At 39.7% G+C, this 15094-nt stretch overlaps 1 protein-coding gene across 1 annotated transcript in view; it reads left to right on the forward strand.

The window, feature by feature from the left end:
* The window catches only part of FAM168B (family with sequence similarity 168 member B), a 24005-nt gene extending 10140 nt beyond the window's left edge, over positions 1-13865 (forward strand). Inside the window, exons 3-6 of the mRNA XM_019542930.1 lie at positions 2760-2902; positions 6056-6233; positions 8309-8434; positions 10696-13865. Coding sequence (XP_019398475.1) covers positions 2760-2902; positions 6056-6233; positions 8309-8421 — 434 coding nt within the window. The 3' untranslated portion in view covers positions 8422-8434; positions 10696-13865. The remainder of the gene's footprint in view (positions 1-2759; positions 2903-6055; positions 6234-8308; positions 8435-10695) is intronic.
* Positions 13866-15094: the final 1229 nt, after the last annotated feature.

The raw sequence follows: 15094 nt of genomic DNA on the forward strand, positions 1-15094 counted from the left end.
ACACAACTTTTTGCCCCTTAGCAACTAAAACAAGTCATTGTTTAGATCTGTGTGCTTCCATTAGTATCTCCATGTTTAAGTGTAGGACATCATTAAAAAAGGATCACCTGATTCCAAAAGAGCAACAACGAAGATTCATGCAAATAATTTAACTTTTGAATAGTGCTACTTGGAGCCAATATGAAGGTAATGAAAGATGGTGACTCTGTATATTCAAATAACTTAGAATATAGCAAAGTCAAAGTTCAAGGGAAAAACATGACTGATAAAAATGTACTTAGTATCTTAGTTAATGCCTCAGGACAGTGTTTTTTGGGAGGGGAGGTGTTTGTGTGTTTCTGTTTCTGCAAATGATTCTGATTGAGGTAAAGAGTTAGTGGGAGGGTAGGTATGTATCTGAATTTAATCTGATATTTATAGTAAAAGAATTTTGGGATGCTAATCATAACTAGCTTAGACCTTCTTATAGGATTACGGGTGAAATACATTGTCAGAGGATTAATTGTATATTCCAAGTAAAAGTACAGGTAACCTCCACTTAGTGCTTTTTGCTATAGCGCTCATTGATACCCGGTTCCATTTAGCACTCAGCGAGTTTTGTCATAATGCTTACGGGCATCGTACAGCTGGTACTAAAACTGACACTAATCCTGGCGACCCTGATTCTGGTGCTTTTGGTGGCTTTAGAAAGTAAAAACTGAAAGCTGGTTTTGCTTAATGTTTGGTTTTGCTTAACGCTCAGTTTTTCAGGAACCAATTAAAAACGCTAAGTAGGGGTTGCCTGTAACAACAATTTCTTTTTCACATTTGTAGATCAGTACTTAGTCAAGTGATCTTTCTTTCTTATGTGTGTATTTTACTGCTCTGTCTAAAAATATATATCATTCTGCTCGTGAGGATGACAGTGGCCAGTTCCTTGAGAATCAGTATACTAACATTTTTCAGTATTTGCCCTTAGTTAAAATGCTGCCAAACATGGACTTCTCCTTAGCAGACTGAACTAAATCATTAACATTATTAGGGGATTTGCAGATCAGAACTTCTGAGTATTTGTAATGGGGCAGTTATTTCCGATGGACTTGCTCTTATACTATGGTTTACAACAAAATGATGGGGGGGGAGTGGAGAGGGTGTTCTAGCACCATCTGGTGGTTCTTGTGGAGTTGAACATAGATCACTGTAAATTAAGTTCATAGGACCCATCTGATGACTCTTGAGCTAGAAAGTGACTTTGACCTCGTCTTAACATAAGGTATCTGACTGTGTGCATCTCAAGGGGCCTAGGTCTCTTTGACAGTCTCCTCTTAGAGCAGTATAGCACCATTGATAGGCTCTGCCTTCTGCTGGCAGTGATGCACATTGCTGATTGAAGGTGTTCATATTCCATCTCCTTCCATCTAAGGACTGGTATTATTTCAATGACTGGTGTATAGTATTCTGCAGCAGTTATGGCGCTTCTCCTTGCTGCTATTTCTGCTTGTCTTGGCCATTGGTTCCATTATTCTGAGTGTCAAAAGCTTTCAGTGACTGGGTTCAGAGGAATTAAAGATCTGTCTGTCCTTTGCTAATGCAAGTCTCAGTTAAGATAATAAGTTTCAGTTGCTGCAATTCCTAACCTGTGAGGAAACTCAGTTTTTTGTACTTCAAGATTCACCAAGAACATTCTGAAAAATAATGTTCTCTGTTCTTTTTTTCCTATCAACATCTCTTTAAAAATTCCTCAGAACTTATGCAGATGCACTAACTAATTGCATCAAGGTGTGCTGAAGATCAGAGACAGGCATAAGTGCTATGTCCCTTCTTAAAATGAAGTCTGAGTCATTTTAAGCATTCTCAAAATGTTTGCCCTTTATCTTTCTTTACTGCTTGAGTTTAAGAACTTGGTTTTCAGCATTTACTTTAGCCAAGTCTGAAAATTTTAGCAAACAATTATGATCACATGTAGCTTAAGTGGAGAATATAGTGGAGAATATTACTGTATTCATCCTACTTCCAGGCTGCCAGAGAGATCTTCCTGGCGTTTTCATTGGTCCTTACCTGAAGAGTAGGGTAGTTCTTCTTCTGTTCAGGCTGCCACTGAAGTTTGTTCCCTTTTACAAAAGGATTGTTGGCTTTAACACTTAACTGGGGCAAACTGGGAACTTACTAGCATTTAATGTATGCCAAAATGTTCTGAATAGGTCAGACATGCCTAGTTTAGTCTGGTAGAACCAAGTGTGTTGTCAGTGTCATAACTAAAAACGCTGAAACAGATCTGTTAGTCAGTTTGAAAGTGGGGTGGGGTGGGGTAGGAAGCGGTTGGAAGAAACTATTTTCATTCTGAAGAAAACATACCATATTTACTCAAATCCAAGATGAGGTTCTTTCCCCATATAACGTGCGTGGGGTGGGAGGGAAGACCCTAGTTTTGGATTAAAGTACAAGGCAATGCTGGAGGACAACTAGTTGCTGTGGCTCTGGCCTCAACCTGAGAAAAAGGGTGGTGCTGTCTGCCTTCCCTAGCTTACTCTTGCTCCAGCTTGGCCCCATTCTAGTCTAGGGCATGGAGCATGTGCTTACTCTGGGCCTAAGCCTGGTGGTGGCAGCAACTCTGGCTGGATTTGTTTGCAGTCATTGATGGTAATTTATTGAATTCTCAGATCAAACACAAAGATTAAGGATGAAAGTTTGGCAGTAGTATAATTGAATATTATTAAACAGTACTCTAATGTTCATTGTCTTTCACATGGCTTTCTAATACAGACTTGCTTTTGTTGCAGGTTACACACCAGGCACACCATATAAAGTATCTTGTTCACCTACCAGCGGTGCAGTGCCCCCTTACTCTTCATCACCCAATCCCTACCAGACTGCTGTGTATCCGGTTCGAAGTGCCTATCCACAGCAGAATCCATATGCACAGGTAAGAAAGTGCATATATCTTCTTCCAGTTCTAGTAGCATTTTGCTTTCAGCCTCCATTATAAACGGTTATATAGTAAGTATTGCATTAATCTCCATGTTGTGGGGGGAAATTTATATTTGTAATGAGTTTTTTTAATAAAGAATCTCAAGCATGTGCAAAAATTAAACTCCCTGTTCAGGATTTAAATTGTGTTATAGATTGCTTCTTACACATATACCAAAAGTTCTGGATTTAAATGGGTGCCTAAAGGTACATTTCTGCAGTCAGCTTTAGAAATCTAAATGCGTGAACTTTATTTTTCAGTAGTGCTGGGGCCCTTTTAAGGTCATACACACTCAAGTACTAAATGCTTTTGAAAATCAGGCTAACATTGAGGTGACCTAATGTTAGAACTTGCAAAGGTACTAAGTGCCAAAGCATCCAGATCTCTTAGGCGGTACTTACAGAAGTCTTAGTATTGCCTAAGAAACCAAACGTTGGTCACTTTTTTTTTTTTAAAAATAAGGGCACTCTTTTTAAGCTTATGACCCTTATTTCAAAATACTGCCATAAGAAGGTTGCAGTGGCTGCTCCTCCTTTATGCACTTTTTTTGTAGCACTACAACAACAGCAGGGTCCTTCTATCTTAGTCTCCATGCTGTACTGTCCTTCTGCTTTTCCTTGTATCAAGCTAGTATTCTTGTGCAGAGCACTTCCCTCGTTGTCCAGCAGTATAATGTCACTGAGCTTTTTAAGGATCGTTTTCACTGTTGTGCACCTCTATATCCTTATGTGGAGCAATGGACAGATGTGCTGTTTGGTGTGCTTCAAAGGTAACTGAAATGCTTCAGATAGCAAGGGTGTGCACTGTTGAAGAAGCACTACAAAAATGGTCACCCAAATAAGGTCTTATGGCATCCCAGTGTTCCTTCCCACAAATGGAGAGTGCTCTGCTGTCCTCTGGCCCACAGGCAGGCAGGGATTCCTGTTCTCTAGCCCATGGCTGGAGAGAGTGCTGCTGCATGCCTTGGTCATTTTGAAGTGCCATACAAGGTTCAGGGGATAGCTGCACATCTTCATGGCATCAAATTTGAAGTGTTCTGGGATTTGGAGTGCTTCAAATGTATGTCTAATCATGCCCTAGGTAACAGTAATGTAAATGGGGTCACATGATGGAGCTGGGTGGAAAAGGACACTCACACACCCGTGCGCGCGTCATCTGGCCTTTAGCCAGGGTGAAGAATATTGTAATTCTGAATAAACTTGCTTGCAGAGATTTGGGGAAGCATAATTTTAGGCCTTAATAGAAAATATGTGGTCTTCTAGCTATCTTGCAACCATTTCTACTTAGCTGATCAGGGAAGGAGATACAAATAGCTGTCTTTAGCAGGATGGATTATGGCCCCTCACTTTGCTAGAGACCTTCCAGTATTGCTGGAAAGCATTACTGCAGAACTCTAAAAGCAAAACTGGCACAACCATGACCGGAAGTGACTGATGTAAAATGTCATACCTAGAGTAGCTAGCTTAATTCTGGATGCAGCATTTTAAGCCATTGGGTTATCAGATCTCAGTTGGGTAGAAGATGATTCTCTGTGCAGCACTTCTGAAGCTTTCAGTTCTCTATTAAGTGTTCCTTTTTAGTCTTTTCTTTCTAATCCCACATCATCATTCCTGTTTCCCAAATAACCCATTGCTTTTTTTTTCCATGGGAGTTAAGTACATGTGTATAAAACCAATCCGAGAACAGAATCAGGCTTTCTTCACTTTGCTTTCACGAACATCTTGAAGCATGACCTCAAGGTGGATTGGTTTAAATCAAGGTGATTTTTATGACTTGTCTAGTTTGGTTATTTTCTAAAGAAGAGCATTTTCTCTGGATGATACAACCATTTGTAAACATGTAGATTTACAACTAAATATGCTAGGTTTGGGACATCTTTTTGCTACTGAGGAGGGTACACAATTATATTCATATAAGCAGTTGTAAAATAAAAATCTATAAATATTAAATTATCTATTTTAATGTATCAACATGGTGAATAATGCATTGATTATGTACTACATAATTAACTCTTTCCACATGATTTACATCAAGCAGCTTCTTTAGAATGTTAACTGGAATCAAGCATGCAAAATGGCATATAGCATGCGTAACCAACCTGTGGTATGCATGCCACAAGTGCTGTGGGCAGCCTCTGTTCTAGCATGTGGTAGATCTAGGAGAAAGTATAAAGCAGATAAGTGAAGGGAATCAGAGTGGCACTCTGGGGCTAATTTGTGGCACACCTGCCCAAAAAAAGGTTGGATGAAATATGGCATTTTGTTTCGTTTAGTTTTTTTAAATTATCTTAAACGTTTTGGGTACATAAACTTGTATGTAAATTTTAGACCTGAGCCAATTGGAGCTCTCAGAGGGAAAACCTACAAAATAGGAGTAGAGTTTACATAAGTGGGTGTCAAGTAAGACCTGAAGAAAGAGAGATGTGATGGTTTCCTAAATTAGACTGGAGCCTAACACCTGTGATGATTTTGCTGATCTCTTGCACACAGTAGTAGAGCCCCTGGCTTCTCCATAGGGTTAAATCCTTAATACAGTCTGTGACTTACTGGGCATGTCTACACGTGCCTATACAACGATGTTGCTACTGTGCTATACACTGGGTACATGGTTATTTTTAGCTACTGCTTTGCTGTAGTGGAGCACTGTAATGAGGGAGTGCGCTGCTACTGCAACATAGCTACTGGTCACATATTGACACATGGTCACTACATCACTGTAATGTGTTGCAACCATGATGTAGCACCATGTGTAGACACGCCCATTGTCATATTTATGAAGTTTGACCTCAGAAATTAAATGATGTTTTTTATCCTGGTTCTTTTTCACACTGATAAGCAAGCAAACTAACTCAGTTTTTGGGAGATTCAGTATATTATGTCTAAAATGATAATTTCTTAAAATATTGAAGGCTTTAATATGTTTATATTACATTTAATTTTTTAAAACAACATAATATTTTAAATGATTAAAATGAAAAGGCTGATTTGAAAAAAGAAAAAATAGGTTTTTTAAAGAGATTTATTTCTGAAAAAGAAAACCCAGATGTATCAACCTTTGAAATGGTTTTAGTGGTGAAAATATTCTAAATTTACTGTTCTTTTCCAACAGCAAGGCACTTACTACACACAGCCTTTATATGCAGCACCACCCCACGTAATCCATCACACCACAGTTGTGCAGCCTAATGGCATGCCAGCAACCATGTACCCTGCTCCAATTCCACCACCAAGAGGAAATGGTGTGACTATGGGAATGGTGGCTGGGACTACTATGGCAATGTCAGCAGGTACTTGGATTTGTATTCCTTACACACTTTTTATGGTACATATGCATTATATGGCCAAAATGTATATAGGCACTAATATTTCACAATATCCACTAACTTAAACTTGGGAGGCTTGTGTAGTAGCATGTGAATTGTAATGTATTCTGACTCGGTCTGAGTAATCTAGGATGGGTCAGGTAAACAATCTAGAATATAGGAATGTATTGAAAAGGAAAGCTGACTTGATGTTCCAGTTGCACTTCTGTCCAAGAGACTGCCATGATGACGTAATCATTTGGTGCTTAAGAATTTTAAAGTAAAACTGTTTCCAGTTGATTTGTTCAGTTAACTGAATAGAGAATGTTTGTAGTGGGAACCTCCTATTCTGCACTTGAGATGAACAATTTTAAGACCTGTACATAATGCAAGTATACATGGCCAGAATGGATGGTTGACTGTCGCAGTTGGGGCCACCCATGTCCCACCATGGCTTGTATTGACTAACGTCATTGGAGGACAATGTGAATTGTACAGCCGAGACCTAGGGAATACTGTTTCCTAATGCATACATATTACACTGCCCAGTCCACTGTAGTGCTAAGTAGGGGTGTGCGAAGCGGGCCCTATTCAATTTGGACTTGGATTTGGCCCAAATCAGGGACAGTGATTCAATTTGTTGATTTGCATTACTGTCCCTGATTCAATTCGGCTGAATCCAAAGGTTCAATGCTGATTCAGAGAATCAGCAATTCAGACATAAACACAGCTTTAAATGTTTTTTCTACATACCTCAAGGTACCAGTGTGGTTTGTAAACGCTGCAACGCTGGGACACATGGAGACTCGTGCAGGGGGGCAAACCTGGAAGTGGACCAGAAGTGCTTCTGGTCCACTTCCAGGTCTGCTGCTGAGCATCCTGTGGAGCCACCTGCGCTTGTGTGGGACACTCCATGCGCCCCAGCATCACAGTGTTCACAAGCCACCTGGTACCTGGAGGTATGTAGGAAAAACATTTAAAGCTGTTTCTATGTCTGAAGCACCAGAAGGTTCCAATTTGATTCGAAGAAATTAAAGGGTCCTCTGATTTGATTCGAATTCAGAGATTTGGCCACCGAATCAGACCGAATCTCCACTGAATCAAATCGGGGACCAAAACTTCGCACAGCCCTAGTATTAAGCTAGTTAGAATTTAAGCAGCTTTTTAAATCCTGTACAAGCTGGTGTCATTTCAAGGCCACAGCTGTTCTAGAATTAGACTTCTGTTTCTTATGTGCATGTCTGATGCTTCTGCCTGAAATTTTGAGCGTGATTGTTATGTGAAGCAGGTCCAAATGGCACAAGGAACCTGTCTTTAACCAAAGCTGCTCTTTTGTAACTCAGATTTCAGGTGTGTTAATGCAAGTAAATTATTTTATTGCACTTACTGTCTTTTGGACTGTTGAACTCTAGATGGTAGCTATCTAAGACTGGGGATGCCACATCCCTCAGCGAGAGGTTTTGTTTTCAAGACCACCACTGTTTTGTAGACACGCATTGCTTCTGTGTGTTTTTCCTTTTGTGTGTGGGATAAGCTGTAGCAGACAAACATTCTTAACTTCCTGTATAAAGTGCTCTTGGGGGGGAAATAAGTAGGATCCTGAGATTCCACTCAGTCTGTTTTCCTTTTACAGTTCTTCAGTCTGTAAAAACGCACTGGCATTTTTTTCAGACAGGAACTAAATTATTTTGATTTATCAAAATGAAATTTCTTTAGCTTCAGGTGTTCCTATAACACAGAGCCTGTTGTGAGGAAAAGCATTTTTCAGAGCGTAATGCCTTCTGTAAGCAGGATTTTTGTGGTTTTTTCCTAAAGAAGTTATAAATATCTGCACATGCTTTGGACAAAATATCAAAGTGACCCTGTTCCATAAACATTTTGAAGGAAAATTGATTGAATTGAAAATGCCAAGGTACAGTTTCACAAACATTGAAGTGCAGTTTCTTCCTGCATCAGAAGATGAGCAAGACTCAATTTTATATTTTGAAACAACAGTTTACAAGTGCTGAAAGGTGAATTTCTGAAAAATATACAATATGAAAATGTTCTTTGTTTCCTAGGTACTTTGTTGACCACTCATTCCCCAACTCCAGTTGCTCCTCATCCAGTTACTATGCCCACATATCGGGCTCCAGGAACACCAACCTATAGCTATGTGCCCCCACAGTGGTGATCATCCTGGCAGTGTAAGTTACCAGTGTTCATGCTGAAACAGCAACCTGTTTGTAAATGGCTGTATAACAGTGTACCTCTTTCAGGAGATTTCACAGGAGGGAAATTCCAAATATGTTAATTGAGTGAATACTAAGACCAGATTATTTCTGAAATATTATTTTTTTTTTTTTATAGTAGCTGTACAGGAGGGGAATAACTTTCTCTTGAGACTTCTTCCTTGTCTGTATCATTTAGAGAATGAATATATGCTTTGATTCCAGTTATTTGTGCCCCTAGTACCTGCTAGGGCTGTACAGAGCTTCGGTTACCGATTTGATTCGGTCCGATTTTGGTGGCCAAAGCTCTGAATCTGAATCGAACCGGGAGACCCTTTAATCTCTCCGAATCAAATCCAAACCATCCAAATTTTATTCAGGGGGATTTGGAAAGATTCAACGATTCGGACATAGACAAAGCTTTAAATGGTTTTTTCCTACATGTCTCAAAGTACCAGGTGGCTTGTGAATGCTATGATGGTAGGGCAGATGGAGTGTCCAACAGGAGAATGGGGTGGGGCCCAGTGTGCTTGGCAGCATATCTGGAGCCTCCGGGTCCACCAGGCAGTATGCTGCTGCCGCCCCCCGCCCCCCCCCCCGGCTGGGTGACTGGTGCCTCCTGGGTCTGGAGGGGCACCTGGGGTTCCCCCATGGCTGACTGCCAAGCCGGGGGGTTATAGGGGGGCCCCCTGCGTGCTCGGCAGTGGACCACAGACACTTCCAGGTTTTGCCACCGAGCATGCAGGGGGCTCCCCCACGCTTCTGTGGGACACTCCATCCACCCCAGCATCGCAGTGTACCTCAAGGCAGCATGCTGGTACCTCGAGGCAAGTAGAAAAAATGTTTAAAGCTTTGTCTATGGCCAGATTGCTGATTCTCTGAATTAGCACCGACTCTTCAGATTGGATTCAGCTGAATTGAATTGGGTACAGTGATCAGAATCAACTAATCAAATCACTGTGCCTGATTCGGGCTGAATCCGAATCAAATACGGTCAGTTTCACACACCCCTAGTTTGTGACTGTAAACCCAAAAGGATCAGTTTCTTTAAGCTGGCCTGGTTCTTTGGGTAGATGTGATATTTCTCATTAGACCAGCTGAGTAGTTGGAAAAAAGTTCTTTGCAACTTTCAGGCGCAATCACCCTTCTTCAGGCAAAGGGAGACTGCTGTTGTTCTGAGATCTCCAAGGAATGAAAGAAGCTGAAAGTGTGACAGGATGGCAGTGAGAATGTAAATAGACGGAAATTAGAAAAACAAAAGGTAGGGAAGTTGTGGGGGGGGGAGGGCAAATGAGGGGCAAAAATAGCCCCAGGTGTATAAGGGAGACTCTACTGTAGTAGTTTTCCATGGTAGAAGAGAGTCTGTGGCGGGGGTGGGGGGGTACTTTTCACAGAGAGCCTCTTTTTTACCTTGGAAGTTAGCAGCAAATTGCTGACATTTGCCACAGACTGGAATATAGTTACTGGGTTTACAGCATGAATGCTGTAGAGTACTATTAGATAATACTTTGTTTTTTAAAGTAAGTTGGGCTTGAAGGCAGTTGCAAAGCATGCAGTTATCAAGCTTTAGTCAAACATGGCTTGCATCCATAGATGCTTCTCAGGCAAATCCTAGTATGTCCTTCTCACCCTGTACTCGGCCTTGGTGAGGTCATAGCTGGAGTGTTGCATCCAGTTTTGGGCTCCACAATTCAAAATGGATGTGGAGAAGCTTGAGAGAGTCCAGAGAAGAGCCACGCGCATGATCAGAGGTCAGGAAAGCAGACCTTACGACAACAGGCTGAGAGCCATGGTGCTCTTTAGCCTGGAAAAGCGTAGGCTCAGGGGTGATCTGATGGCCACCTATAAGTTTACCAGGGGTGACCACCAGGATCTGGGGGAACGTTTGTTCACCAGAGTGCTCCAAAGGATGACGAGGTCAAACGGTCATAAACTCCTGCAAGACCGTTTCAGGCTGGACATAAGGAAGAATTTCTTTACTGTCCGAGCCCCCAAGGTCTGGAACAGCCTGCCATCGGAGGTGGTTCAAGCACCTACATTGAACACCTTCAAAAGCAAATTGGATGCTTATCTTGCTGGGATCCTATGACCCCAGCTGACTTCCTGCCCTTTGGGCAGGGGGCTGGACTCGATCTTCCGAGGTCCCTTCCAGCCCTAATTTCCATTAAATTTGGGAAATCCAAGTTAAATTTTTTCCTTGCCCCCTTTTTTTTTTTTTCCCCTTTCTCTGACTATAGGTTTGAAGATGGGAGATATGCAATCAAGTAATTGAGGTTTAAAAGTTGGTGCTGAAGCCCTCATGCCTCCAACCAGGACTTTCTTCTGAATGCTTTCAACACTTTGCTAAACACTACTAATTCCTGATCACTGAAGATTTTCCAGTGCTGCATATCTTACATCTTGGAACTCCAGCAGTTAGTCTTAAAGCAAATCTTGTTTTGTGGACTGTCTTGCAGTTTTTTAGCTAATTATAATGATAAAAAGGGAGCATAAATTTATTCTGATCCATATCTAGTTGAATGCATGTTTAAAAAAAACCCACAAGAAACAAAGCTTGCTCAATCTACCTGCAGTGACTGATGCAAAAACCATCATATGCAAATCCAAAGGAACCGAAAAGTATTTTACAACTTGTATCACTAATGCACTGTTGTAATGTATGCAGGGTCTTCAAGGTAGAATCGTGAGAGTGAATTTCTTTATAGAATGCCATTATATACATTAGATAAGTGTTTCAACCTTTTTGGGTTGATAGAGTTGCCAGTTCAAAGGGGCGCTTTTTTTTTTTTTAATTTAAGTGATATATATTCATTTCCAATTGAATTCAGCTAGTACAAATTGGAGTGACTGGAAAATGAGTCTGACAAGCTGCAGAAATCCTGCACAGAATTAGTTTACCGTGTACCTTTCCATTTCCGTTATAGGGATTTAGTGTTATGCAGACATTCTTAAGGATCAGAATGAATTGATAAATGTGTGGCTGCCTGAAGGAAAATTCAAATACAGTAGCCTTCCTTGAGTCAATTGCTGTTACAAATGGGAGGTAACATCTCCTCTATAATGAATTGCGCCTCCTAAATAAAAGTGATCTAGTTAGAAATCATCACAACCTTCCATATGACAGAGCATTCATCAGAATGAGACTTGCCACACAGACTAATAAAATCACATTTTATTTGTCTTTTGTTAGGTGTTTTTCCTAAGAATGTTCTAGTCCATTGAAAAAACATATGTGCAGTTGAACCAGCTTGCTTTTCAGATATTTAAGAGATTCCAGGGGTTTCTACAACCAACAGGAGGAGTTCAATTACATTGTCATCCTGAAGAGAGAACTTTGTGCGTTTGTTAAGCGTATTAAAGGGGAACAAACAATTTTAACAATGTCCTTATTAGCTCATATTATCTGCAATGCGGATTATGGATGTAGTGTAGCAGGGCTATTGGAATGTAGAGATTTCAAAAGTCGGGGATTTTATCCTCTGACATATTTGTGATTGAAATAAGAGCTATTCATTCGTTATAGCATATTTGCTGTAACAGTTGGGATTTACTTTTTCCCCTTTTTTTAACCTCCTAAATTGCACTTGGAAAGCACATAAATTAAGACTGACTGCAGATTAGCATTTTCATCACAATGAGTCATTTCCAGTATCTTTGCTTGCAACTTCAATTTTTAAAAAGTACCTCAAAGCAAATGCTATGGGGATAAAGGGCTAGCCTTGGAACCCATTTATATACCAAAATCATTATGGCAAAAGATTTTAAATTTATAAATTTGAATATTGCACACAAAAATCAAGGTTTTTCTTAAACCTGCCTGATTTTAGGGTCTTAGTAAGATGCAGTGGTTTTTTTGCGGGGGGTGGGGAAGGAGAGAGGATACATTCTGCCTGCAATAAATTATGCAGTTAATGGTTATAAAATGTTGTTCCCTTTTAAGAGTTTACACAGGTATGTCAGACTGTAGTGTTTGTAGTTTAATTTTCCATCCAGAAGTGATGATTTTTTTTTTTTGATTTTATATCTACTCATGCTTTGTTTTGGGGTGTTCTGCTCCTTTTACAAATTTGGCAGCTACTTCAAGGTAGCATCAGTGCTGATTTTAACGCTGCCATTCCAGTACTTGTCCCTGGTGGGACATGTACACACCTGAAAACCCATTAGAGGTTAGAGCCTTTGGTAACTTTATTTTTTACAATAAGCACTCTTTTTTTAATTCCATGTTTTGTTTTATAAATTTTAGGATTATTTTGCATGGATCACTGTAAACAGACGACCCCCCCCCACTTATTTCCAATGCCTTTAACGCAACTATGGTGTTGACTAGAAATACTTTTAAAATGTACTTATGAGCACTTATTTCAGCTTGAGAATTTCCATATATTTATGTATGGAGCAGAGATTTACCCCAAACAAACCATTTGAATCTGTACTGCTTTGTTCAAGTCTGTTATTACAATTCCATTTGTGTCGTAGGGTTGCAGCATTGACTCGTCACGTGTTCCAGAGACTGTAGTGAACATTAATACAGGCAGTTTATCCCGTTTAGCTAGTTTAGAGTGAGACTTTTTGTTGTTGTTGTTACCTTTTTAGTATGTTTTTTATGAAAAAGGAGTTGTGAGGTGTGAAATGATGCTGTCTTGGGGAGAAGCTACAAGTTTTAAGCTTTGCTGTCTCCTGTCTTGTTACCCAATAAAGTAAAGCTTTGAAACCATAGGAGAGAACTTTTCATGAATGCTGCATTAATAGATTAATAGTAAAGGAAAGAATATAATGTCCTATATATTTGCTCTAACTTCCTAAATGTGTTCTTGGAATCTGTCTCCCAGTAATACTATTCCATAACATTTAGGCAGTCTCACTTACTTGAGCACTTTTTTCTAAGTTGCATTATGGGATTCATCTACAAGGGGGGAAATTACCTTTTTTCTTGCAAAAGGTACTGTACCTTCCAGATGTGATTGCTGTAACTAATGGGAGGTAGGAGCATGTCTCCAATAGTTTGATTAGGGGAGTAACCAAAAGCACAGTGTGTTTGGGCGGGGGATGTATATACAACTATCTTAATGGTATTTTGTTGCAAAAAGTAGAAAGCATGGATATAAAACTGGGATAAAATCATACGTTGTTTAATAGGCGTTTACACAGCGAGGGTCTTAAGAAACATTCTCTCCTGCTTTTTATACTACATTCCCTATTTAGAATTCCTGTACAAATATATACACATGTACACAGTATATGTTTTGCACTGGAGCTCTTCAAAAAATACTGGGTGTCTAGTGTAGTAGAGAACATTTCAAATCAATCTTCTCTAAAAACTTTTATGGCAGCTTTATATAATAGATTTAAAAAAAAAAACAAAAAAACCTTTAAACCTGGAACTAAAGATAAATAACTATTTCAGCAATAACATAAGAGAAGTCCAAGATGCATTTAGGTTCTAATTTCAAGTGTTTCATTTAAACAAGGTATTATTTAGGCTGAGATTTGGTCCCTAGGTCAGTAATGTCTGACTTAAGTCTCTTAGAGAGAGTAGCAGCAAAATAGTTCTTGAAAAAGGCTAATAATTGGCCCCAGAAACTCATAGCTCTTGTCAGTGGTGTGATGTTCACTAACACAAGGAAGGAAATCTAAAATTCTTCCAGTATCTTCAATATTGTTCATAAACTTGCTTGAACCAAACATCTCCAGTTGACATTTCTGGGAGACAGAGGAATGCTGTTCATGGAAGCTTCTTTTTGAGTGTACTATGCAAGTTTAGTGCTTAAGTGAAGTGAGAGAACACACACCTTTTGTAATTTGCCATCTGCTGTAGTCCTTCCTACTATGGTCTCACCTACTGAAAAGCCCCATAAGTACCACCATGTCTTAGTGTTGTTAGACTATAGTTCATGGTACAGATTTGTGTATCAGGGTACTCTACATCAACGAGTCTTTACAGAGCAATCTGGCTTCTGCATGGAAGATGGGCCACTTACAGTATCTAAGAAAGATTCAAATTTTTAATTTGGAATAGCTCCCCCAGGGCTTGAACACAGTATTATATGCCATTAATCTGGTTTTTAAACATTACTCTTTTTTTGGATAGATTAGTGCAGCGGCCTTTTAAGACCATTGTAGGTTTAAGTCCAGTAAGGGGGATAGGAAAATGCCGTGCGAGAGAAACCTTCCACTTATTGGAACACAATAATAGTGATGCATCATTTATACCTTTTGGGAAGAGAGGATGGGTGCTGGGATTGTTAATTGGATTGTAATTTGCAGTTAATCAGAAAGTAGTTTGCACAGTTCCTAGTAGAGAATAGACAGATCTTCTCCAGCAGGTGTCGCTATAGGATAATTTGTGGAGTAATCCCCATTTTGAACTGCATTCTTTTCATGGAAGCCTGTTAGAAAATGCAAGGAAGAATTAAACTAGTCTAAATATTTCTGCCTAAAGAATCACTTTTCTAATCTTGTGCATTTAGCAGCTCTAAGCCTCCTGTAGAAACAGTTAGACATGCTGAAAGGCGATGTTTATAAAGAAAACATTGCAGTAAAGTCAGGATTGTTTTTGTTTTTTACCATCGTGCTTTGTTCTGACTTTTTTAGATCTATTTAGAGATCTTCTCTAGTGGCTTTCCAGCAGGCTGTATT

This window comes from Crocodylus porosus, unplaced genomic scaffold (assembly GCF_001723895.1).
Source record: "Crocodylus porosus isolate Cpor-Errol unplaced genomic scaffold, CroPor_comp1, whole genome shotgun sequence".
In the NCBI taxonomy this organism is placed as follows: Eukaryota; Metazoa; Chordata; order Crocodylia; family Crocodylidae; genus Crocodylus; species Crocodylus porosus.